General features: G+C 45.7%; 1 protein-coding gene across 6 annotated transcripts in view; it reads right to left on the minus strand.

The window, feature by feature from the left end:
• The window catches only part of ABCA4 (ATP binding cassette subfamily A member 4), a 129,895-nt gene that overhangs the window by 33,978 nt on the left and 71,077 nt on the right, over window positions 1-24,840 (minus strand). For all 6 annotated transcript variants that reach the window (XM_009001737.5, XM_054236561.2, XM_035252196.3 and 3 more), the window contains 13 exons: window positions 22,375-22,464; window positions 20,125-20,299; window positions 17,791-17,922; window positions 16,589-16,728; window positions 16,013-16,150; window positions 14,785-14,978; window positions 13,601-13,688; window positions 10,753-10,958; window positions 10,346-10,394; window positions 5,775-6,040; window positions 4,996-5,120; window positions 4,432-4,530; window positions 3,460-3,646 (listed from right to left, as the gene is read on the minus strand). In XM_009001737.5, coding sequence (XP_008999985.3) covers window positions 3,460-3,646; window positions 4,432-4,530; window positions 4,996-5,120; window positions 5,775-6,040; window positions 10,346-10,394; window positions 10,753-10,958; window positions 13,601-13,688; window positions 14,785-14,978; window positions 16,013-16,150; window positions 16,589-16,728; window positions 17,791-17,922; window positions 20,125-20,299; window positions 22,375-22,464 — 1,889 coding nt within the window. The remainder of the gene's footprint in view (window positions 1-3,459; window positions 3,647-4,431; window positions 4,531-4,995; window positions 5,121-5,774; window positions 6,041-10,345; window positions 10,395-10,752; window positions 10,959-13,600; window positions 13,689-14,784; window positions 14,979-16,012; window positions 16,151-16,588; window positions 16,729-17,790; window positions 17,923-20,124; window positions 20,300-22,374; window positions 22,465-24,840) is intronic.

The following is a 24,840-nucleotide window of genomic DNA, read 5'->3' on the forward strand; positions in this document are numbered from 1 at the left end:
TAGTTCATTGAAAGATTTTGGAAAATTCAATGGTGCACGAGTTTGGCCGCCAGGTGGCAATATTACTGCAAAGCTGGGAACACACTGCACTTGGTTTCTCATACTAGCCAACTTCGCAGGTCAGTCATGACCCTCCGGTAAAAGCATTCACTCTGTCAAGGGTGAATGAACCCCAGAAGCAGTTGAGGGGATTTTGGTGGTATTACACCACCGTGATTGCACATCATTCTTTCTTTTTTATACATTTTCTATCTCCTCCCCTGCTTTCCCATTTGATTTTCCTCTTCTTTAATTCACTCTTTTCACCTTGTTTCTCTCTCTCCTGCCAGGAGGAGAGCTAGCCCCTACCGAAAGCTCCCCGTGTGCTGGGAACTATGTTAAATGCCCTACATGCATGATCTCACTTCATCCTGACACCCTTCAAAAGAAGAATTTTTAGTTTAATTTACAGACAGACAAACTGAGGTTCAGAATGGTTAGCTGACTTGCACTGAGCTACAAACGCGTAGCTGGGTGGCCTAGGGCCTAGGAATTGAATCTGCCTCTGTCTCCTCCCTGCTCTTTTCACTCAGCCAACTGCTTATCAAGCTGAAAATGGCACTCAGAGTTACCTGCCAAGCTCCCTGGTGGAATCCAGGTTGGAACAATTGCTGCTGCCTGGGACAGCTTAGGACTGTCCAATAAAATATTTGTATAACCCTATCTCCACATCTACTAGAAGTCAGAAACAGAGTGCTTCCACCTCAGGCCGTAGCACATTCAAAGCCTCTTGGAGTGGGGAGGGCCCCTAGAAGTGACCGCATTGCCCCATTTCCCAGATAAGGACAACTGATTGCCTCTGAATCAGGCCCACACCTTCTGGACTTATTCCAGGCTGAATAAGGGAATGTGTTTGAGTGGCTAGGGTGAGCAGATGTGAATAAGAGTGTGGGCGTGTGTGTGTGTGTGTGTGTGTGTGTGTGTGTGAAAAAGAGAGAGACTGAGAGAGAGAAAGATTGAGAGAAAAAGAAAGAGAGAGATTGAGAAAGAGAGAGAGAGAGAGAGACTGAGAGAGAGAAAAAGAGAGAGAGCAAGTGAGCAGCTCCTGGGCATATGTGTGGCACTCAGATTTGCTCCAAAGGAAGGCATATATAATAGTGATGAAATTCAGAAGGGAAAGAAATTTGCAGGAACTGGTTTGCCTTTTTTCAGGACTTTGGCTGTTACATTTTGTCCAGGGACCAAGGACCAACATGACTGAAAATACGCTTCTACGCTGGACAGGCGGTGTTCAAGCAAGGATTCGTTTAGGAAATGAATCACCATCTAGGTAGGCTAGGCCTCCCCTCCCTCTCCTGGCCAAGAGCTCAGTGAACAGGTCACAGCATTGATATGCTGATGCCAGAGGGTTTTGAGTAGAGGCAGCCACAGGAGCCCTCAGCACTGACTGCAAAGCAAACAAGCAAAGCTTCCTCTTGGGGTGCAGAGGACTGAGACAAGCTCCTTGGATCCTTTAGCAATCCTTATGACGCAGTGGCTGAGCTGTGATTCAAAGAGATAATATTTTGCTTGAGAAATATAAAGATACATACTCTAGAATATAAAAAAAGAGCAGGGATCAGGTGTTCTTGGTGCAGAACCATTTATAAGCCACACTGTGATAGGTGCTGTGGCAAAATCTAGTTGCCCTCATTATCCACTCGTCCCTGCTGCCTTAGCCTTTTTTGTTGGGTGCAAGGCCATCAAGAACAAAGAGTGCAATTCCCAGTCTCCTTGGATGCTGGTTCTGGCCAGGGATCTGCAAATAGAAGTGCTATGTGGGAGCTTCAGAAAACCTTCCCTAAACACAGCAAGTGTGCACACTCTGCCCTCTCTTTTGCTGCATCCTTCTTCCATTTTGCTGCCTGGAAGGCAGCTCCTGCCATATTGGCCGGTGAGGCTGAGGCCTGTTCAGTGTGGAGGAGAAACAGAAAATACATCATGCACCACCCACAAAGGCTTTTAGATGAGCGAGGAACAAGCGGTGTCTTGTTTTATCCACTGTTAGTTTGGAGTTGTCATCACCTGAGTTGAATATAATTCTAAATAATTCCTTTTCCACATGATTTCATTAAACTTCATAATAATATTATGAAATAAGCAGTTATTCCCAATTCACAGGTGATGAAATTGAGGTTCAGAGAGGTCAAGTAGCCCACCTGGGCCTCTCTGCGTTCCATACGTGTGCTTTCCCACCGTACCGCACAGCGTCTTTAGGAACTGTTTATTCACAGACAAATCATGCGACAGGGCTGTCTAAGGCCCAGCCCTGGCAAGTCAGCTGGAATGCCCATTATCAAGCAGGGACACAGCCTTCTTCAACGTGTCTGAATCCCCCAGGAGATGCTCACTGTAATGTGTTTTGGACTTTAGAACTCACAGAACAGGGTGCTGTTCAGAGCCAAGATCATTAACGTCCCTGCAAAAGATGGATGCTGGCTCTGCATGTATTTGTGTACATACCTGCACATGTTACATACATAGCACATGGAGATCTTCTTAATTAGGACTGTTAATAAGTGTGTAAATATATTTGCATTTGAATGTACATCATGGCATTGCTTATAATGGCAAAAAATGAAAACCCCAAATGGCCAATAATTTAAAGTAAATTTAGGCCAGGCACGGTGACTCATGTTTGTAATCCTAGCACTCTGGGAGGCAGAGGTGGGCGTATCACTTGAGGCCAGGAGTTCAAGACCAGCCTGACCAATATGGTAAAACCCTGTCTCTACTAAAACTACAAAAAAAAAAAAAAAAATCAGCCGAGTACGATGGTACATTCCTTTAATCCCAGCTACTCAGGAGGCTGACACGCAAGAATTGCTTGAACCTGGGAGGCAGAGGTTGCAGTGAGCCAAGATCGTGCCACTGCACTTTAACCTGGGTGACAGAATGAGACTGTGTCTCAAAAAAAGAAGTAAATTCAAACGATGGGATAATATACAGGTATTAAAAACTATGCAAATGTCTATTTATTGACATGGATGCATGTTCAGAATAAGTTATTCAGTAAAGCAGATTTCAAGACAATACTTTGAATATAATCTGTTTGGGTGGCTCCAAACCAAACATTATTGGTTGTTATATCCCAGTAATGATTTTGTTTCCTTCTGACTTACCTGTGTTTTCTAATTTTTCTACAATGAGTACATACGACTTGTATACTTTTTTAGTATATAAACACATTTTTCTACTACATGGAATAGGAAGTATCTGGTGGAAAATGAAGCTTTGGTCAGTGGCTTCCTCCAGGTGGCAGCCACAGCACTCTGCGGGGATCCCCACTCAGAGGACCCAGGGAGTTTGGTTTAGTTCCCCACTCAACGGTCAGTTTGAAATGTTAGTTTCAGGCAAGAGACTCAGGAGCTACCAGGGACTCCCCGCAGTCCCGTGTGTCAGGCAGACCCGGGGCAGACCCCCAGGTTCAGGGTGGGATACCTGGGGGGGCGGGAGGCCCCCGGCACCCTCGGGGCACTCTGGCAGCATGGTTAGCTTCTCCCTGGTGCTGCACCTGCAGGATGGCGAAGGGTTGGCCTGTGTCCATTTTTGCTTCTGGAACAGCTGGGTGACGTTTGGGGACACAGAAGGAGTCTTCCAGGGTGTTGAATTGCCACAAGGGTACTCCCTCATGGAAGACAAGAAAACATTTCACAATTAGCTCCAAAGTTGATGAGAAATCCCTAGGCATAAGAAAGAGTGCCCAACCCTTTCCTCCTCCTTGTTAGACCCAGGCCCTTTCTTCTAATTCTCTTGGAGGCTAGTTTCTGCTCAAGCAATATCAAGACTAGGGTTTTGTTGACTGACTAGGAGTGGGATTAGGGAATAACTATCTCTAGCTGTGGACCATTTTGTCTCTCTTTTTTTCTCTTTTGCTTTTGAGAAACAAAGCAACTAAAAGAGGAATTTGAAATTAGTCTATTTTGGCTCTTATTGACAGCTTTGAAAAAGATTGAGAAAAGTTAAAATTATACTGAACTTTTAGGAGTCCTGGTAGATGTCAACTGCCCTCGGTAGCTCCCTTCTCTAGACTCATAACAATCACGGAGCACTGGCCACTATGTCATTAATGCCATGCAAGGCCCAGTTATACAATATCATAACCCCATTTCCCTCCCTCCCCATTCAGAGGCCTTTCAAATAAGCATGGGGAATCATCTGTCAACTCAACATAGAACTTGTAAGCCAAGAAATACAGAGCTGTCTAATGGTATGTGGGCTTCCTAGGAGGTAGTGAATGCCCCCACACACAAGTGTGGAAGGAGAGGTGGTGGGAGTGCTGGTTAGAGATCTGGAAGTGACCATCAGAGCAGGACTGAGTGGGGCCTCCCCATCTCCTGCCATCCCGAACCCCACTGTTGGGTCCTCCCAGGGGAACTAGTCTTGTTACGACAGGGGCGCATAGAGACTTACGGAAGCCACCCTTCCTTCAGGCAGCGGTTGCCAAAGCCTGGCTTACTCAGGAGGACATCTGCAAGTACTGTGAGCTGCTCACTGCTGGGCTCATCCATGCTAGACAGAGTGAGACACGTGACTGGGACAGAGTAGACATGTGCCGACAATGTGCAACTCAGAGCCTTTACTGGATGGCTGCTGTGTGCCAGGTATGTATTAGAGGCACTGAATGCTGCCTTGGGATGGCACTAGCTCTCCTGGGAGGGGATAGGCTGCCTGAACACTCCTGGTGGTCTGATGGCATGTCACCTATGCCTCAAACAGATAGTGCTTTGACCCATTCACCCAAGCTTTATGTTCTTTCCCCACTTCTTCCCGAGCAGTCCTGCCTGTCCACTAGGATGACCTTTCTGAGCAGTGGCAGATACATTAAGCTCCTTTCTGTGGGCAGCCCAAATACCCCTTCCTCACTGGTGAAGGTCCCAGTGAAGTGGAAAAGTCAGGGCCCTTCCAAGCAGAGTGTGACCTAGGTGCCCCAAACCCAGGGAGGAAAATGGTGACCCTGACCCCGAGTCCACGCACCTGAAGAAGGTGTACTGATGGCCATACATCCAGGGGTGGAGGGTCAAGGCAGGGTATTCGCCAAAAGGAGGGATGATGATAGAAAGCATCAGAGCCAAAAACACAAAAGTGGCTGGGAGAATGATCTGTGGGAGAACAGACATGGAATAAATGTGACTGTGGCATGGAGACATCATGTGTGCACACACATCTTCAACATTTATCCTGTAGCCTCCTATCAGCCCCTGGTGGAGAGGGTCAGGCTTCTGGGGGAACGTAATATGCAGGGTATGCAAAGGTAAGATGTGCAGAAGAAAACAGAATGTTCTGGTGGCCACTGAAGAATCTGAATGCAGGCCAGTGTTCAGCCAGATGTCCAAGGGCAGTTCAAAGAGTAGTGAGTCATAGATTCATTCATGTGGCTCGCTGCTCTTAGAACCAGAGCCTCTTTTTCTAAATTAAAAAACACTGAAAGAAAAAAGAGGGTAATGATCTTGATATGTAGGGTCACTGCAAAAATAGATGAAAACATGACTTCACCCCTCACTGTGAAAATAAAAACAATATTAACATTTTCACTATTTTTCTATTTTCTTTGCTAAGGGAGCTCCAACTTACAAAGAAGATTCATGTTACCAAGAATTGAAATAAAGGTTTGGAAAGTGGGAAACACCCGGCAGAATGTTAAGGGCATGCTCCTCACTGAGTTAGAACCTGCGTGTGCAGGAACACTCAAGAGAGGAGGGGAAGGCTGGGCGAGGAGCAACTGAGCGCAGCTAAACACCGACCGACAACAGCACCTGCGCTAGGAAGTCCTTGTGGCTGCGGATGGTGTGTTGGAGTCGCTTGAGCAGCAGTGCCTGCACGTGCTGGAGGACCAGCTGCGCCCCTGTGTTGAGCTGCGGGCCTGGGCACTCTGGCTCTGGCGGGGGCTGGCCCTCTGGGTGAGCAGCCAGCGCCGCTGGGGAGCAGTTATTAGAGTCCTGAGGTATCTGTCCAGTGTTCTCTCTGGGACCCAAGCAGGGGTGTCGGAGGTTGACGTTTTCTCTTTTCTGCTGAGTGCCACCTGGTTTGGGAGATTAAATTAATAATTTGGAAAAGCGCCTATAAGGTCTGGATCTCTAATGCCATGTTTTCTTCCTTACAGCATTGGTTTTCTCTTCATTTAAGTCAGCAATAAAATACCAGGCTGGTAGTTTAATCGTCTATATAAAAATCTATTTTCCTGTGTAAATTATCTATATAGAGAAATTGTATAGATTCATCCAAAATTGCCTTAAAATTCTCTATTAACATTAAAGAGAACAGAATAACTCTAAAAGCATCAACATGGAGAGGTTTAAAATATGTAATTCAGTTAATAAAAAACAAAACTGGCCAGGCACAGTGGCTCAGGCCTGTAATTCCAGCACTTTGGAAGATGGAGGTGTATGGATCATTTGGGATCAGGAGTTCAAGACCAGCTTGACCTACATAGTAAAACCTCTCTCTACTAAAATACAAAATTAGGCAGGCATGGTGGCGGGACCTGTAATCCCAGTTACTCGGGAGGCTGAGGCAGGAGAATCACTTGAATCTGGGGGGCAGAAGTTGCAGTGAGCCAAGATTACACCACTGCATTCCAGCCTTGGCAACAGAGAAAGTCTCCCTCTCAAAACAAAACAAAACAAAACTTAGGTGCAGGACAATGTGTATAATAAACTCACGTTTACATTTAAAAGTTCACGTATTCTACACAAAGAAAAACTACATCTTTGTACACACACACATATAATTGCAAAACTCTGAAAGAATGCCCACCGACTGTCAGCAGAAGCTCCCCCTGGGGAGGCAGAGTTGGATAGGAAGGGGAGAGGAGGTGGGAGGAGGGACTTTAACCTTTTGTGTATTATTTGAATTTTTAAACAACAAAATACATTCACTTATTACCTGTGTACTTAAATTAAAAATCAGAGTCAATGTGGTTCTTTCTGAATTCTTAGAGGATACTGAGACATGGTAGAAAAATTAATGAACTAAGAGTTAGGAGCCTGAGGTTTGAATCTGGATTCTTACAAGATACATACATTTGGGGAAGTGACTCAATCTGCCTAAATCTGAGTTTTTTCAGACTTCTCAACTGTACAATGAAAGTGAGGCCAGGCATGGTGGCTCATGCCTGTAATTCCAGCACTTTGGGAGGCCAAACCGGGAGGACTGCTTGAGCCCAGGAGTTTCAGATCAGCCTCTATAACACAGGGAGACCGTGTCCCTAAAAAAATTAAAAAAGAAATTAGCCAGGCATGGTGGTGTGCACCTGTAGTCCCAGCTACTTGGGAGGTTGAGGTGGAAGGACTCCTTGAGCCCAGGAGGTCAAGGCTGCAGTGAACCATGACTGAGTCACTGCACACTCCTGCCTGGATGACAGAGCGAAACTCCATCTCAAAAAAAAAAAGCACATTTCATAGGAATGTTTTGAAAGTTAAATGAGCTAACATATGGGAGCATACTATAGAAACCATTGCAAGTTGTCAGTTACGTGGAAACTATAGTTTATAGTCACTGATTAATGCTCATTCATAAAACAACATTGCTGGACATAGAGAGAGAGACTAGAGGACTGTTGGTTGGTTCCCAGCTTCTTTCTTAACCCTCCTCAAGTTCCCCTGGACAAGGACACTTGTAAAGGGAATTGGGTCAGCTCAGTCATCCATTCAACTACATGGGTGGCAGCCCCAGCCCTGGCCTCTGCACTCAAAGGGTGAAGTTCTCCAGGTTCTCAGGATGCGAAGGCCGGGCAACAGTCAGCCCCAGCCCTGGCCTCTGGACTCAGAGGGCGAAGTTCTGCAGGTTCTCAGTGGCAGAGCCCCAGTTCTCCAGGCTCCTTCTCCTGATCTGGGCTCACATTTGATGTCTGTCATGGCTGGCCGGCCCTCCCTCTGGGAGGATCCCTGCTGCCCCTCCTTTTTGCTAACTAATCTCATCTCAAACCTCTGAGCTTTGATCTCTCCCTAAAGGCCCCATCCCAGTTGGAGCCCACTGACTTGGCCAGAGATAAGGCTTCCAGGCCTGTTCAGAATCCCCAGTTTGTTCCTGGCTATCTGTTGCTTTCTAGTTACTGGCTGTGAGCCACCCCTTCAGAAATAGCATTGACCCTCTCCATGCCATGCAATGTGTGACCCAATAGACAGCTACAGGTTCCTTTAAACTCTGGAGACAAGATCAGAATGTCATCTTCTAAGACTGAGCTAATTCAAAACAAATGTACTTAGTCATCTGCAAAGTGGCTGAGAGTGTGGCATTGGGCATCTTAGATTTGAGATTTAACACCAGAGAGTGAGACCCAGCAGGCTGGGTGACTTTAGGCAAATCCTCCAACCTCTGTGAGCTCAGTTCCCCCAGATGGAGTAGACCCTTGCCCTATGTACTTCATGAGATTATAGTGATGATCAAATAAGACAATGGATGTTAAATGCTTTGAGGCAAGAGATGGTTTGTAAACATTGAGTTTAGAGTTTCTAAGTCTTAATCGGGGATTGTATACTCTGTTATAACTTGGCAAGCATTAACTCATTTAATTCTCTCAATAATGCGACAGGTAGATGCTATTATTATTCCCATTTTGCAAATGGGGAAACAGGTACAAAGAGGCTAGATGCTTACCCAAAGCCAGTCAGTTTGCAAATTATGAATGAAGTTCAGGTTTGAACCTCACTCCAGAGGCTACACTCTTACCCACTTCCCTGGACTGTACCTTTGGAATATCCTGTTCTATTCCCATGCTGACTAAACAGTTCTCTGATATGTAATTTATTCTCCAGAGAGGACCTATTTATCAAGAAGGAATACTCTGTGCAGATAAAAGGCCCTAACTCTTCAATGCAGCAAAGCTTCTGATATAAATTAGCATATTTTCATTCTGGTCTTTGGGTGAGCTGAGATTATTAAACTTCTGTGTTAGCAGAGCTTGAAAGAAACTTGGGCTCTGTGGTGAATTACTGCTGCCCCTGGAGAGGAGTGCTTCTTGCCCCCACCCCCACTCTGCCGGGATGACTGCATCTTTTGGCCACCACGTGACATATTAGGATGGGCTGAAGCGTATCTGGGCTGGTATATGTGTCCGTTGGTAGTTCCAGGCATAGTAGATAGATGTTTGGGATCACTTACGAAGAAAGATGAAAACCAACTTATCTTAAGAGCAGATTCCAGAATCCCCATAGAGAGGAAACATTCAGACAGGAAAACACTGTAATATGCCGCACTGGGAAGATGAAGGTAACTCGTGGTTTAGGAGGTGTTAGGAGCCCAAGGCAGCAAAGGAGAATTCTGCAAAGCATTGCCGGCACCAGAGGAGGATTTTACAGTGTGGTGGATGCCTCGTGTTCTATCAGAAGTGGTTTCTGTTAGTGTGGCAGGTAACCCTTTTGCACATCTGTCTCCCCACCCTTCACTCTCTGCTGGAAACTCTGCTACACTCACAGATGCTTTGTGTGGCTGTGGGTTTGGTAAAAATTGATAGAAGGAGCTAGTTGATGCCCAGACTGACACACGTAGAAGAGACACTTCTAGAATCCACAGGAATTTTGGTCTCCATATTTTCAAAGTCCATAGACCACTAAATAAAGGTTCAAAATGATTTTATGTTGCTCTCAAAGGGGCCAGGAGACTCTAGTTGGCATCTGAGTTGTGTTTGATAATCACTAAGGACTCTGCCAGCTGTCACTTAGGCAGACAGGGATAGATCAGAGGGCTGGCAGAGATGACAGGAGGAGATGAGGATGATGACATGGCAGGAAGAAGATACTGGGGACACAGGATGAGAAGCTGAGGGATGAAGCTACCAACCTGATCTCCATAAGAATCCTCATTCATCTGTAGTGTTCCTACCCAGACCTAACTCAGTCTGTTTTTCCTTTGTCATTCAAAGGCACCAAGTGCTAACTGCCTATCACTGGGGAGTCAGATACTATGGAGGAGTATTTGCCTGCTTTGTTGTTTCATGACTTTTTCCTTAGACTTTCTTACTTTTTTTTGATGGAGTTTCACTCTAGTCACCCAGGCTGGAGTGCAATGGTACGATCTTGGCTCACTGCAACCTCTGCCTCCCACGTTCAAGCGATTCTCCTGTCTCAGCCTCCTGAGTAGCTGGGATTATAGGCACAGGCCACCATGCCCAGCTTATTTTTGTATTTTTAGTAGGGACAGGGTTTCATCATCTTGGCCAGGCTGGTCTCAACTCCTGATTTCAGGTGATCCACCTGCCTCGGCCTCCCAAAGTACTGGGATTACAGGCATGAGCTACTGTACCCGGTCCCTTAGACTTTCAAGACAGAGCTGGGGTAGGGGGGCAGGTGGTGAGGAAGGGAACAAGCCACAGGCTCCAACACCATACCTGCAAACAGAGGTCCTGAACCAGAATCCTCCGTGACCTTCAGAAAAATCTGTCAAGAAGAAAAAAAGAGAATTTTGTTTAGTCATTCCTATTCTCAGAAAAATCTAACCCAAGCTCCATTTTGTTGAGTATTGCTTCATAAAGGGAAGAAATGCATTATGACCCTTTATCTAAGAATATCATCTTCCATAAATACAAAAACGTAAGCACACAGTAACCACAACTCCGTAAAATATATATGCACACAAAGACGGGGGAAGTGTGCCAAAAATGAAGATAGTTGCTATGCTTGGGTGGTATGGAATAATGGCTATTTGCTTTTACAAAACTTTGCTCTAATGTTAGAGTTTTTCAAAGAACTGCCACTTCTGGCACTTGACAGAAACCAGCTGGAATCTCTACTTTACCTCTTCCAGGGGAGTGTCAGAAACTCCAAAACTGCTAAGCCCAAGGTCAGCCAGCGTCTCCTCCAGCTCTCTGAAAAGGCTGGCATATGCTCTCTGCTTGAAATTCTTACTTGGAAGAAGAAAGATAAGTTCTTGACCGATGCACTCCACCAACTTTGCCTCTGGAACATGATGGAGGACTACATCCATCAGCTCATTTACATCCCCTACGACAAGAAAAAAGACAGAAGCCAGCTCTGTTTTCTAGAACCTGGAAGATGGTGAGGTTACCTAGGTTTCCTACTTTTCTCCACTTCCCTTTTGAAGAAGAGGCATTTGTTTCTTGGTAGTGACTCTTTCAGAGGCCTGATGCTCTGTCAAGTCTGTTTTTAGCTTAGTTGACCCTGAGATAACCACTGAGAGGCAGAGGGAAACAGAAGCAAAGTCCTCCCCACTAGCTAGCTGTGCAACCTGGAGGCATCATGCAGCTTTCCTGTGCCACTTCCTCCTCTGCTCAACCAAATGTTCTGTCCCCCTCAAGCTATGCTACATTGGGTGGATCACCTCCATGTTTCCTCATCTGTGAAAAGGGAAAAATAATGGTACCCACTTCATTGTTGTTTTTCAGGACTGGATGAGTTTAACTACACAAAGCATTTAGAGAAATACCTGCCACATAGGTGAGTGTTGGCTGCTATTGTTATCACTTACATCATCTCAGTAAGAAAGCTCTTAGTCATTGTTATTTTTCATTCTCATTCACTGAAAACTTGAGGCTAAGTCAAAGTTGTTTTCATTTTTCTGGTCTGGCCCCAGCTATGGGGGACTTTCCCAAGATATACCCCTGAAACCAGTGACCAAAATGAGAAGTGCCTTCCATAAATCACCCATATCTGCTCTAACTTCTCAGAAGATTGCAGTTTCTCCTGGGATTGCACCTGCCTCCACACACACACACACACACAAAGAAAAACTGAATCCTCAGCTCACAGGAAATGCAGAAGGGGTTGAGAAGCCATGGAAGGAGGCTGGGGAAGGGGGTAGGATATGGGTGCATATCATGGAGTGTGAACAAGTGTCAGATACCAACTGTTTTCCTGACACACTTATATAGCCAGAATTGAATTTTAAGTACAAGTGTGTATTGCTCTAAAATTAAAAATCTAACTGTAAAAACTTTGCTTGCATGCACTTGAAGAGAGTTCTCTAGCACATTTTCTTCAGAGGCACGTCAGAGGGAGAGGGATTCCAGGCCTCAAAACACAACTCTTCAGAAAGCAGCTCTCAGAAAGAGTTGGGGACACCAAGTAGGTTCTTTTCTTTTTCTTTTTTTTGTTTAAAAAATGATCCATATGAAGGGATTTCGTGGCTTTCAATCAAAATCCTTCAGCCTCACTGGATTGGAAGTCTTGCTTTATGTCAAATCTGCAAATTGGACTGGATTGTCTTTAGCTCTGGGATGACTTCATACGGAGGCTGGAGAGTCTTTACGTTAAGGAAGTAGCTCTGCCCTAATAGTGCTCCAGGGGTCATATTCATTGTTCTCTTAGGAAGGAAATGGAACCCAAAGCTGCTGGATTCCCAGGAATTGTGTCTTAGGCATGTATCAGCCTTTCCAGAAGTAGCTCTGTAGGTCAGCAGGGCTTTTGGCATCTGGGAGGGAGGTCTGTGAGTGTGTTTGTGGTATGTGGGTGTGGTTGAGTGAAAAGACTTTCAAGGAGCTAACTGGGGATTAAAATGATCTCCCCTCCCTTATTTGGAGCATAACTATTTACTGCATTTCCTACCATTCACAGCATCCCAATTCTATACAAAGAAAACCTTTATTTAGAAATAAAGTAATTTAAAAAAAAGAATCATTCAGCCACACAGGCCCTGTTTCCAACTTGATTTTGGCAAATCACATAGCATATTAGTATTAACTTAAAACAAATATAAACTTCTTGACCAAGATTCAGAGAGTGGGGAAATAGATATCCACAGCAAGGCAGGGTAAGAGAAAGACCCAGAAATGTCATCTTAAAAAGACATTTTCTGTTCATCACAGGGTATCTCAGCATGAAGAGATGGCAGGTGCATGAGCAGTGATGATGCCTCTCCAGGTATGCTCCCTCCAGTTGCCATGATCCGAAACACAAATATTGTCCAGTTCTCTTGCTTCACCAGATTTCCGTTAGTAAATTCTTAACATTTAGAAAAAGTTTGTGCTAAATAGAAAAATGCACATTTTCTTTGATAAGCAGATACTTTCCCCCTTCATTAACCTGCATCAGTACCTATGTTTAGTTTCATTCCCATGTGGGAATATGCTTCTATAGAGATAGTCTCTCTACTGCAGCTCCCTGCAGATGCTTCCTGAAAGCTTCAATGCATCCTAATTAAAGGAAGAATCACTGGGAAATTGGTAAGCTGAAGGGAAAATCAGAAGTGTAACAAGGGGTGTATATTTTCAGACTTGCCATCCACACATGCAATCTGACTTCACAAGTTCACTGGAAGAGCCGTGAGTTACCATACTTCCACTAGAGGGCACAATGGCACACATGTAGAAGAAGCTCTCTCCAGACAATAAGGAATGTGACTTGGAGCCAGGGCAGGGGAACCCCAGGAATGAAGGCTTACTAAGGGTAAGAGCACAGAGTATATTCCTCATTAAAGGGAGAGAGTGCATGACTTTTAAAATCCTTTTGGGAATGAAGGAAGGAGGAAGAGGAGAAAGAAGCTCAAAGCAAAAGAACAACTGTGTGACCTTGAGAAGTACACAGTATTCTCTTTGCTCCCATTAAAATGCATCACAACAGGACACACCCAGCAATACTGGGAGATGGTCACCAGACAGGAACCCAGGTATGGCCTGTCCAGTCCTTACCGTCCAGGACTTGTTCTGGAGTTAGGTCACTGACGTGGGCTGAACACGTGGTGGTGGAGAAACCCTTAGATGCGCAGCTGCAAGTCCCCTGCAACAGATAGACAGGATGATGGACAAGATGCACATCCCTTCAACCAGAGCCTCTCCCTGATGCTGGCTGCTGTCACTGCCTGCTTTATTTATTTCTCACTGCCAAGTGTAGTCAACACATGTTTTCACTGTTTAATCTGTTAATTAATCTGAGCATTTCTAGGGTGTAGACGCTTGATTTTATCCTACAGAGTGTGTGAGTCATGCACAGAGAGAAGCAGAACCTTCAAGAGGCCCTTTGGTTTGTCACCAATTATGTGGTAGCTGTAGGTTCTGCCTGTAAAAGACATTCTGTGCCTCCCTCCCTGTGGATGGATACAGGAAGCCCCAGCAGCAGCCAGACACTTAAACCAGAGGCGTAAATAATGCTGCCATATCATAATCGCAATCATTTGAATGTGAGCAATATCTGTTCTTAAGAAGCCCAGAACACATTTATAATATTTTATCTCATTTATCTTCACATCCCTAAGAAGGAGAAGCAGAGATCGTTAGCTTCATTTTCCATATGAACAAGAAACAAAAAGGAGGAAGAATTAAATAATTCGCCTAACATGACACAGTTTGTCTACTTCGCAGCACAGGCATAAAACTGGGTCTCCTGACGTGCCGAAGTGGTCTCTGCTGGTCGGTATTTTTTGGCCTCATCATTTTTATGTTATAGAGCTCAAGGGGGACTCTTCTTAGCTTTCACCAACCACTGAAATTCAGGTTTAATTAGGGAACACGAATGTTGAAATGGAAAAAAAAAAAAAAAACAAGGAAGCCTAACTAATTGCTCTTAAAACAGCCTAACTTTACAGACATTCACTTCTATGCTGCACCAAACCGCATCTGAAGTTTAGGGTCCTGGAGTGTAATCTGGCAAGTAATAATCACAGACATTTAAAGCTAGTTGTTTCATTTTGGCTAAAGCATCTCTGTAGGAGGAGGCTTCAGAGTGTGTTCATCGAAATACCCTGCAAATGGTCCCAGAACAAAGATACTGATTCTGATGGTGACAGCCTGTGTGAGTAGCCATGTCCGGAGTGGCAGTCCCGTGCTGTGTGCTCCTCCTCACCCAGGCCAGGGTCGTTCCCTGGGCAGACACCTACCTCACTGCCTCTCCTTTGGCTCTGGATGTTTTTCATTTTGCGCACCAAGGTTAAGTACAAGCCTGTGCCAAAGCAGTTCTTCAGGAAGAGCGGGGTGCCTGAACAGTAGAGCCTTCCCTGGGCAATGATGGCAATGCGGTCTCCAAGTAGGTCAGCCTCATCCATGTGGTGAGTGGACATGATGATGGTTCTGCCTGCAAGGTAGGGGCCAGGGCAAGGTAATCACCAAGTCTGCCCTGGGTTGGGCATGGCTGGTAAAGGGTGTACAGCAATCTCCTGGCTATATAGTTGCAAAAATCAGGAGTTAATGAAAACAAAAAACAAAAAACAAAAAATCCAAGGGGCTAATTCAGCAGCAAATTCCAGGATATTAGGACAATAATAACAACTAACATTTCATAGCACCCTACATTCTGTAAAGCATTGCCACACACAGTGTCTCTGTATCTGGCATAGGATCTGATTCAAATAAATCCTATATTTGGGGCTCATGTATCATGTATCTAGTGAATTTCATATGTATTTTCTGGATCATTAAGTTCCGCATTTATAATTTTCATAAAGAACACACACATACATACTCTCACTAACTGGAGATGTCATTAAAAGAAAACAGCAATGAGAATTCCAGGATGGCAAACCCTCAGAGAAAGGCATGGAACAATGCTGTGTGAGTCGAGAGAGGGTAAGCTCTGGCTTGACCACAGAGTCGAACCTCGCTGTCACCTCTATGGGCTCTCAGTTCTGCTTAATATCTTTTCCTATATGAGCCCCTTGTCTTAGAGGTGCCACGGCAGAGGAGCCACTTCCATCCACAGCCATCCTCTGGAGCACTGAATGCCCAGCATGTCACACTCACACTGATCCTGAGTGGTCATCCTACAGCTATGGAGCTTCTAGGTATGTTTGCAGGTAACCTGAGTCCCTGTGGTCAGAGGGGACTTTCACCTAGAGTGGCATCCATTATTCCAGACAGAAGGGCTGCAGGTCAAGAGAATTTTCTAAAATATTTTGGGAAGTAGGCTGCCTCATCAATGATTCTCTGTCTATATCTGCAAAAATCTCAGGAGGTTTTAGCTGGAACTTAGATTCACCAAGTCAGTGATAAAGCCCCTTTTGAGTATGGTCATGGTGGTACCTGTACTCAGTTGTGAAATGCCAAGTGAGAGAGTGGGGACCACAAGTAAGGCCACAGTGGGAGCCCAGGACACTGAGCAATGGCCGTTACCTGAGCGATACTTCAGGAGCAGGTCCCAGATCGAGCGTCTCGAATAAGGGTCCACCCCAGAAGTGGGTTCATCCAGAACCACCACCTTGGCATCTCCCACAAAGGCAATGGCGACTGACAGCTTTCTCTGCATGCCACCTGGAGGCACAAGGAGGACGGGCGAGTCAAGGGGCTGCAGAGGGTGGAGAAGGGAAAGGCTCAGGGCCAGTGGCATCTTGGGGTTACCTTAATCCAGCAGCTGTTTGATGCTGCCTCCTCAGATGCTTATAGCGTTCAAAGCCCTAATACTGTTCAGGCTTTGTAAACACAGAAAGGGCAACCCTCGCATCCTTGGATCAGACCCTTGGAAGACTGTTCAAACATGTCAACCTCAGGATAAATAAAACCCAGGCTGCTGTGAGACAGTGTTCTGCGGGGGAAATGATCTAGGGGCTGCTCTTCAGTTCTTGGGCTAACTTTACAGAGGTGTTCCCACCCTTAGGAGCTCTCCTGCTCCAAGCCTCCCCTGCCTCCTGGGTGCACTGGGAAGTCATGAATTTGCCATCTGTGGCCCTGTCTCCATCCATCACCAAGCACCTGATAGGTCCTGAGCCTCTTCATTCCGCTTGTGGTGGAGGCCTGTGTCCTCCAACATGGCCTCCATCTCCAGCTGGGCCTCCTCCCAGGACTTCCCTTTCAGCTGGGCATAGAACAGCATGTGCTCAGCTACCGTGAGGCTAAGAGACGGGACAATGAGAAAAGCAATGGCTCAGCTCTTCCACTTCTAGCAGCTGATCTTACAGAAACAACTGAGGATAAGCACTCTTGATTCAGCAATCAAGATGCTCACTGCAGTGGTATTTATGATACAAAACAAAAATAACAGACCCTGTTTAAATATCTAATAAGAGAATGGCTTAATAGTTCATTCATAAGATGGAATAGTCTGTAAATATTAAATATTATTTTATAGAAGAATATGTAATGACATGAAAAATGTTCATTATATCTCATGTATAAAAAAGCAACCCTTTCTTGAAAAAAATGGCAGATTTAAAATTTGTATGCATAGTTTTGTTATTCTTTATGATTTTAAAGTATATGTGTTTATCTATTTATACATGTATAGGAGAAAGTTCTAAAAAATTATATACCAATGTGTTAACAGTGGTTATCTCTGAGTAGTGAAATTACAGGTGACTTTTATTTTCAATGTTTTGTTTACCTATATTTCTTTCCTTCCTTCCTTCCTTCCTTCCTTCCTTCCTTCCTTCCTTCCTTCCTTCCTTCCTTCCTCCCTCCCTCCCTCCCTCCCTCCCTCCCTCCCTCCTTACCTTCCTCTTTTTCTTTGACAATGACTATGCATAGCTTCTTAGATAAGAAATAAAAATATCTTATTGGAAAAAAAAAAGTAACTAAAAGCCCCCTGAAAAGTTCACTTTTCATGCTATGGCTTAAACAGGAAAAAGGAACAATGGTTCTCCTGTCTTTGGTCCCTGAGAGGAAGTACTTCAGGGATGCACGAGGGGCTCGGGGATCAGCTGCTGTGTCAGAGCGAAGGCAGCCTCACCCTTTTGAGCCGGGAGCCCTCAGCTCTGAGTAGCAGAGGCAGAATCCCATGTTCTGAGGGACAATGCTCATTGCAAGTAGGACAAAGGACCTTAAACATGGGGGAAACCAAATAAGAGTATTTCCACCAGTGCCCAGGCCCGACATCCCTGAGCTGGGCTCTAGAAAAGTGTGCAGGGGGCAGAGGTGAGGAGAGGGGATGGGGAGGTCTCAGTTCCTGTCTCACTTACTGGTGGAACAGGATGTTGTGCTGTGGACACATGCCAAGGCTCTGCCGGATTGCATTCAGGCTGGTTTCAATGTCCCTTCCCCCAATGAGCACAGTCCCAGATGTTGGTGGCAACAGACCCGTCAGGATGGACCTGCAGAACACAGGAGTCAGTGGCAGAAGAGATGGCCCTTAGGAACTTGCCTTAGGAGGGCCGCCCCCACACCAGGGTCAGTGAGAACTCTCACTGGGACTCCTGCCTGGGGCTGTCAAACCCAAACCACTATTAGCTGTGGGGCCCAACAGATTCGCACACAGGGCTCAGCACCAGCGTGAACATCTAGGCCCTAATGCAAAAAGCAACCTCTCCCATCCTTCTCTGCTTCTACTTATTTCTTCGTGCTCCCAGGCCAACACCGAGGGCCTCTGGGATTCCCAGCCTCAGAACTTCACATGCAGTCACAGGTGCCCCCAGCTCAGCCATCACGGAGCCCAGTGTTGAAAAGGATCAATAAGAGGCTTTTGGTGGATGGCTCTAGGCTTTGCCTCCTGGGTGAGCAGTCATGGATATTGAAAAGCCAGGTGTTACCATCACAAAGCCTGGGTAAGGTCTTGATGAAAGGCGAGAAAGAATCCCAAGCACTCCTAGGCTTTTGTTTCCCAAGCACTCCTAGGCTTTTGTTGATTAACTGATTGAAGCCAGGCATGGGAATTACCATCACCAATATCAGCTTTGAATCCAAAACGTAAAAAGCCCAGGAGCAATGGTGGGCTTTTTTTTTCTTTTTTTTTTTTTTTTGGTAAAATGGTAACTATGACTCCCATGTCCTTGGGTTGTTGTAAAGGTTAAATGAGTTAATACACTTAGAACATTAGAACAGAGCCAGCATAAAGTAAAACTCAAAAATATTATTATTATTAGTATTAAACATTGTTTTAACCCCCCGGGGAAGTTGCATGTGAGCAGCTGATGAAGTAATTGTTTGCCTTTTCGGAGCCCTGGGGTCCTGGATGTTGTTTCCAGCTCTCTGACCATATCAGTTAGCAGGGTGAGAAATCAGATGGATGCAGGGCCGTCACACCCAGCTCTGTCCCTGAGTTCTGATACCATCTCAGGCTATCTGAACTTGTCCTGACAGAGAAGCTGAAATCTCCATGGATCAACCACTAGAGGGAAACAGAACCAAATAGAATGGCACCGGCCCCACATTCCATTCACACTGAACCGCCCTAGAGAACATTCCATCACAGGGTGTACACGCTGCTGTTCCTTCCTGGGGCTCTCCAAAGGACTTGAAGACTGTGTCACGTGGATTCGCTGCTCCCTGCGAGGTCTGTGTCTGCTGCTCCTTGGGAAACCAGGGCAGGCTGTGTTCTCCTCTCAGCAGATGGTGCTCGGGTCCCTTGGAGGAGAGTGGTGCGCCTGTGGAGCTGGGAGGTCCACGCAGAGCCCTTTTCCTTCCCTGCCCTAACCTTCTGTTGCCAGACAGTTACCCCACAGGCCCCTCTAGAGACTAATTTTTTTTTTTTACTTTCTCCAGAACTACCACTAACCCTCATCAGCTGATATTGAAGCCTGCCTAACTATTGGCAGAAAAAGGAATGTTCCTTTAAAATAGCAGGACTCAGCCTGGCACGGTGGCTCACACCTGTAATCCCAGCACTTTGGGAGGCTGAGGTGGGTGGACCACCTGAGGTCAGGAGTTCAAGACCAGCCTGGCCAAAATGGTGGAACCCTGTCTTTACTAAAAAATACAAAACTTAGCTGGGCATGGTGGTATGTGCCTGTGGTCCCAGCTACTCGGGAGGCTGAGGTGGGAGAATTGCTTGAACCTGGGAGGAGGAGGTTGCAGTGGGCCGAGATTGCGCCACTGCACTCCAGTCTGGGTAACAGAATGAGACACTGTCTCAGAAAAAAAAAAAAAAAAAAAGGAAATAGCAGGGCTCTACAGCTCCCACACATGTGATGACAATGGGCATGAGTTGATCACCACCATGGACTGCTGGAATGGGGGAAAAGACTCAAGGTGTGAGAAACAAGAGGCAACTCTGTGCCTGACTTTTGCCCTCACTGAGCCATGACAACTTGGTGGCCTCAGGAAAGTCACTTCAACTCTCTGAATGAATGTCCACTTCCCCAGCACACAAAAGAGGCAATAAACTTATTCTACCTCCCCCTCAAGAGAATACATATAAGTGAGCTTTGAATACTGCAGAAAGCTTTTACACATTTTTGGGGCCACAAATATTTGTCAGTAAAATTTGTGGGAAAGAGTAGACAGCTGCTGACAGGGAAAGACTAAACCAGGAAATGACAGGCTAGCATGGCAGCCAGCCTCTCTGCTGGAAGACTCACAAAGTGGTGGTTTTCCCTGCTCCATTGTGGCCGAGGAACGCGGTGATCTGGTTCTCGTAGAAGGTGATATTTAGACGGTCCACAGCAGGCCGGCCATAGGGTTCAAAAGTCTTCACCAGATTCTTCACACATACCCCAGGAACCCACCCTGGATGCTCACGTTCAAAGAAGGAGTCTTGGAGGAAAAAAATGAACATGATGTAAACATAATGTCTCATGTACCCAGTCCCAGGGCTCTTTCTCCAGGTCATTTTCTTTTGCCTGTAACACCATCTGCCTCCGTGGCTTCAGTTATCACAGTTGTAAGGAAGACTCCAGAATAATAATAGTAATAATAGCATCAAACATTTATATAGCACCTCCTATATACCAGGCACTGTTTCGACTGCTTTACACAAATTACCTCAACGCACTCTGATAATGGTCCTAAGGTGTAGACATTTATTATGCTCATTTCCATAGCCGAGAGAACCTTAGACACAGAGACGTCAAGTGTTCTATTAAGGACACATAGGCCTGAGTGGCAGAATTGGGATTTGAACCTAGAGCCCATACTCACCAGAGTGTACTCACTGTCTATAGGGAGAGTTGGCCCCAAGCTCAACCTTGGTCCTAGGCCCTCATTGCTAACAGTCCACAGGGCATTTCCTCATGAATTTCTGGAAGTGGCTTAGGTTCTTCATCTTCCCAAAACAACATCTGCCTTCAGACCCTCCCATGACGTTTTCTGGACCACCATTCTCCTAGTCACCTTGGCTTGAATCTCTGAGTTGACTGACTAAAATTTCTTGCTTCTCAGAACTCCCAGAGTTTTCCAATTAGCTGGGAGGGTAGTCCACGCTTCCCCATCACCATCCCTCAAACCCCACTCCCCTCCTTTCTCCTCCCATGCCCTCTCCAGTGCAGACCCTCACCACGTGATCTCAGTTCTCCCCCTCCCATCTCTCCCGCATCATTTCACCCTATATGGCACAGCTTAATTTATCATCTTTTTTGTTTGTTTGTTTTGTTTTGAGATGGAGTTTCGCTCCTGTTACCCAGACTGGAGTGCACTGGCACGATCTCAGCTCACTGCAACCTCACCTCCTGGGTTCAAGCAATTCTGCCTCAGCTTCCCGAGTAGCTGGGACTACAGGCGCACGCCACCATGCCCAGCTAATTTTTGTATTTTTAGGAGAGACGAGTTTTCACCTTGTTGACCAGGATGGTCTCGATTTCTTGACCTCGTGATCCACCTGCCTCGGCCTCCCAAAGTGCTGGGATTATAGGCATAAGCCACCATGCTTGGCCAATTTATCATCTTAATACTGTGGTTTTAAGCATTTGTTTCCCTAGGGGGGGAAATTCCACTGTTTTTTCTATCTGTGCCTCCTGGCCTTGCCTGCAACCGAGTTGGAACCAGTCCCTAGCCTCCTAATTTCAGCCTAGACATTCCACTCCGGGAGAAGGATCTTCCCAGAGGTGCAGTGTGTTGCAGCCTAACTCTGGGAGGGGCTGCAGGTCTCTGGTTTTTGGTTTGTGAAATGGCCTCTGGTGTGGACCTGAAGAATAAAGGCCAGACCCTCTCCTGCAGTGGCAGGCAGAGTCCACGGCTGTGGGGCTTCTCTAAACCCAGGGCGTTCTGGCCACAGAGAAATGCATATGCTGAGGGAATGAAAAGCCTTGGGAGTAATACAGAACTGGGTCAAAAGAGAGAATGAGGGCAGCAAAAGCCAGGAAAACAAAACTTGTCAACCTGGGTCATCAGTTTAGGGGTTACTAGGGAACTTCCACTGTCAGGAAAGGCTTCTGATGCCTTCAATGAATGGCCTTCTAGATTTGTAAGCCGTAAGTGAAGTGTAGTCAGCTCCCCTGGAGTCTCTTTCCCCCTGGACACAGAAGCATTTATTTTTGTCTTTCCTTATAGCTCATATCCGCTTTAAGTCCCAGTGACCAAAGTTATTGTTCTTCCTAAATCCTCGGAAGTCAGCACATTTGTGCAACTCACTTGGGATTTGCCTAACAAGGGCACAGGCACACTACATACTTGGTATTTGCTTTCTCCAGGAAATATGCGCTAATGTCTGGGCTGAACCATTCATTCCACACACATGCAGATGGACCTCTGAGAAGGGATCAGGTTTAACTCTTGTCAACAGTCAGTTTCATGGGCTTCTTTCCACCCTTGTCATGAGGTGTTTTGCTCTGGCCCTCTGCAGTGTTTAGAGCCTATTCCCCGCCTCTGCTGTGCATTCTTCATTGGGATTTTACCGTGTATTCCTCCCAGGTGCTCTGGATGCTCCATTTCCTCTGTTAGGGGCTCAGTCTTTTCCAGTGCTCTTTCTTCTCTGGTTGAACAACCTGCACCAACCAGAAGTTAATGTTACTCTCCCACTGAGAGCTGAGAACCAGCAAAGACAGGAAAGGAGGGAAGAAGTACAGGGAGCAAATAAGTTTCCCAGCCAGGCTCTGACCTGCTTCAGGGCTGAGGGACTCAAGCCTGATCTTACAATCTCTGCCAATCCCAGAGGGAGTTTTGTAACAGAAGCTTCTGACTTGGAGAGTTTCACCTCCTCTCCAGGTGCCAGGAGGAGGCCACAGTGTCAGAAATTGTGATTAAAAAAAGAATTGCATTTGAAATAATTTTCTTTGGCCCACCACTGACACATTTTACTCCAATCCAAAACACGTCAAAGTCATGGCAAACCTTGAGTAAAAGTCTATTTAAAGTGCTATGACAGGAAGCCGGCTTAAACTACAGCCTGAGAAATGGTTCACCTGAGAAATACACCTATGTGGGCATTTAAGTATCTTGGGATTAAGATACCAGGTTCACCAGGGTTGAGCCTAGTGACGGTATTAACACAAGCCTGGACAAATTGTGAAGTGTGGTATAAAGACATGCATTGCACACACATACACAGACACTCTTTGGCAAACTTGGCATTTGGTGTAAAAACATATCAGAACATCCTGGAAGGGGAAGAGAAGCAGAAGAGCCAGTCAGTCTGCTGGAGAGGAAGGCAGGGGCAGGAGGAAACCACCGTTGCCAAGCATCCAAGGACTCTCGGCCTTGAGTGCATATACAGGAGCAGGCCGAGTTTTCTCAATGCAACAGCTACCCAGGGCCCAATGCCCGTCTGTCCCCTGCCCTCTGAAAACGTGCAGGATGTGTGCTGGAGCAGCAGGCAGTGGCCTGGTGGTCAGGGACCTGCCATCTTTAGTACTGTTCTTTGGAAATATCCTTCTAAAGAGTTTAATCACTAGAATGAGTTTCTTGCCAGGCAATATATGTGCAAGTTCCAGATTTTGTCCCAAGTGATCAATAGGGGAAGATACTGGATGTCTCCTGGGCTCCATTTTTTGTTTTTTAATCTGTGAAAGGAGGGAGGTTGGGTAGAGACACTCTTTCCCAGTTTTAGAGAGTTTTAGAAATCCATTTCAGTCCAGCCTATGAGACAGGTGAAAAATGTTTGCCTTCCATTGGCAAATATATTTGTGATTCACTTTTGAAGGAGCATATTTTTCTTACAATTTCTGGGTTTGTTTTTTTTTTTGAGACGGAGTTTTGCTCTTGTTACCCAGGCTGGAGTGCAATGGCCTGATCTCGGCTCACCACAACCTCCACCTCCTGGGCTCAGGCAATTCTCCTGCCTCAGCCTCCCTAGTAGCTGGGATTACAGGCACGCGCCACCATGCCCAGCTAATTTTTTGTATCTTTAGTAGAGACGGGGTTTCACCATTTTAACCAGGATGGTCTCGATCTCTTGACCTCGTGATCCACCCGCCTCGGCCTCCCAAAGTGCTGGGATTACAGGCTTGAGCCACCGTGCCCGGCCCCAATTTCTGTTTTTCTTAAGAGGCAGAGTATCTGTTGGAATTGCAGAGAAAAAAAAAAGCCTGCAAGCCCTGGTATTACTCATTGACATTAAAAACATTCTAGGAATATACCCCTGTGTTGACAATTTTCATTTATTATATGAAAATTTTATTATAGTAAAAAATTAACAAGTTTACAGATAGATAAGATGGATAGTCAATGCAATGAAAAAAATCCTGAGCTGTTAAAGTGCTGTTTGACAGAGTGAAAACAAAAGAAAAAAACAAAAGAAAAAAAAAAACGTAACCAAGCCTTTTAAAGGCCCTAGACTAATCCCCTAGAGAAAACAAACATCTATCTCAGTGCTTACAGGATAAGTCCTGGCCCAGGCCCAATCATATAAAGTAAAGAACAGGTAGGTGAGCAACAAACAAATGGGAAAGTACTTCCTTTGCTTGCAGAGTCTCCCAGCTCTAGCAGAGTCCCCTGCTCACATTCTGGAATTTCTTTGCTTTCTCAGACCTCACAAAAGAGGTGCTTCTCCCCACTTCTAAAACTTTCTCTAGCTAGGCCTCCTGCTTGGTTCAGTGGTAAAGATGCCTTTTACCTAAGATGTGTTGTGGGCAAATGTCCTTTCAGCCTTCTTCCCCAACCTCAAGAAAGATCAACACCAGGAGAGTCTGAGGTATTGCCTTGAAGATCAACAGCTCTGCTCCAGCCCCAGGAGGAGTCTTCATCTTGGGAGAATAAACTAATTTATATTTTGAAAAGATGGAGAGGAATAAAAAGACAGGAAGGCAGTGGGAGATGAATGCAAAGGTTCCTTCATGATTCCCTGGATTTCTGCTTTATACTGAAAAGTGGCACAAGTTCTTTGAACCCTGAAGTGGTTTGGTCTTTTTTAAATAGGGAGATTT

The sequence above is a fragment of the Callithrix jacchus genome, chromosome 7 (assembly GCF_049354715.1).
Source record: "Callithrix jacchus isolate 240 chromosome 7, calJac240_pri, whole genome shotgun sequence".
In the NCBI taxonomy this organism is placed as follows: domain Eukaryota; kingdom Metazoa; phylum Chordata; class Mammalia; order Primates; family Cebidae; genus Callithrix; species Callithrix jacchus.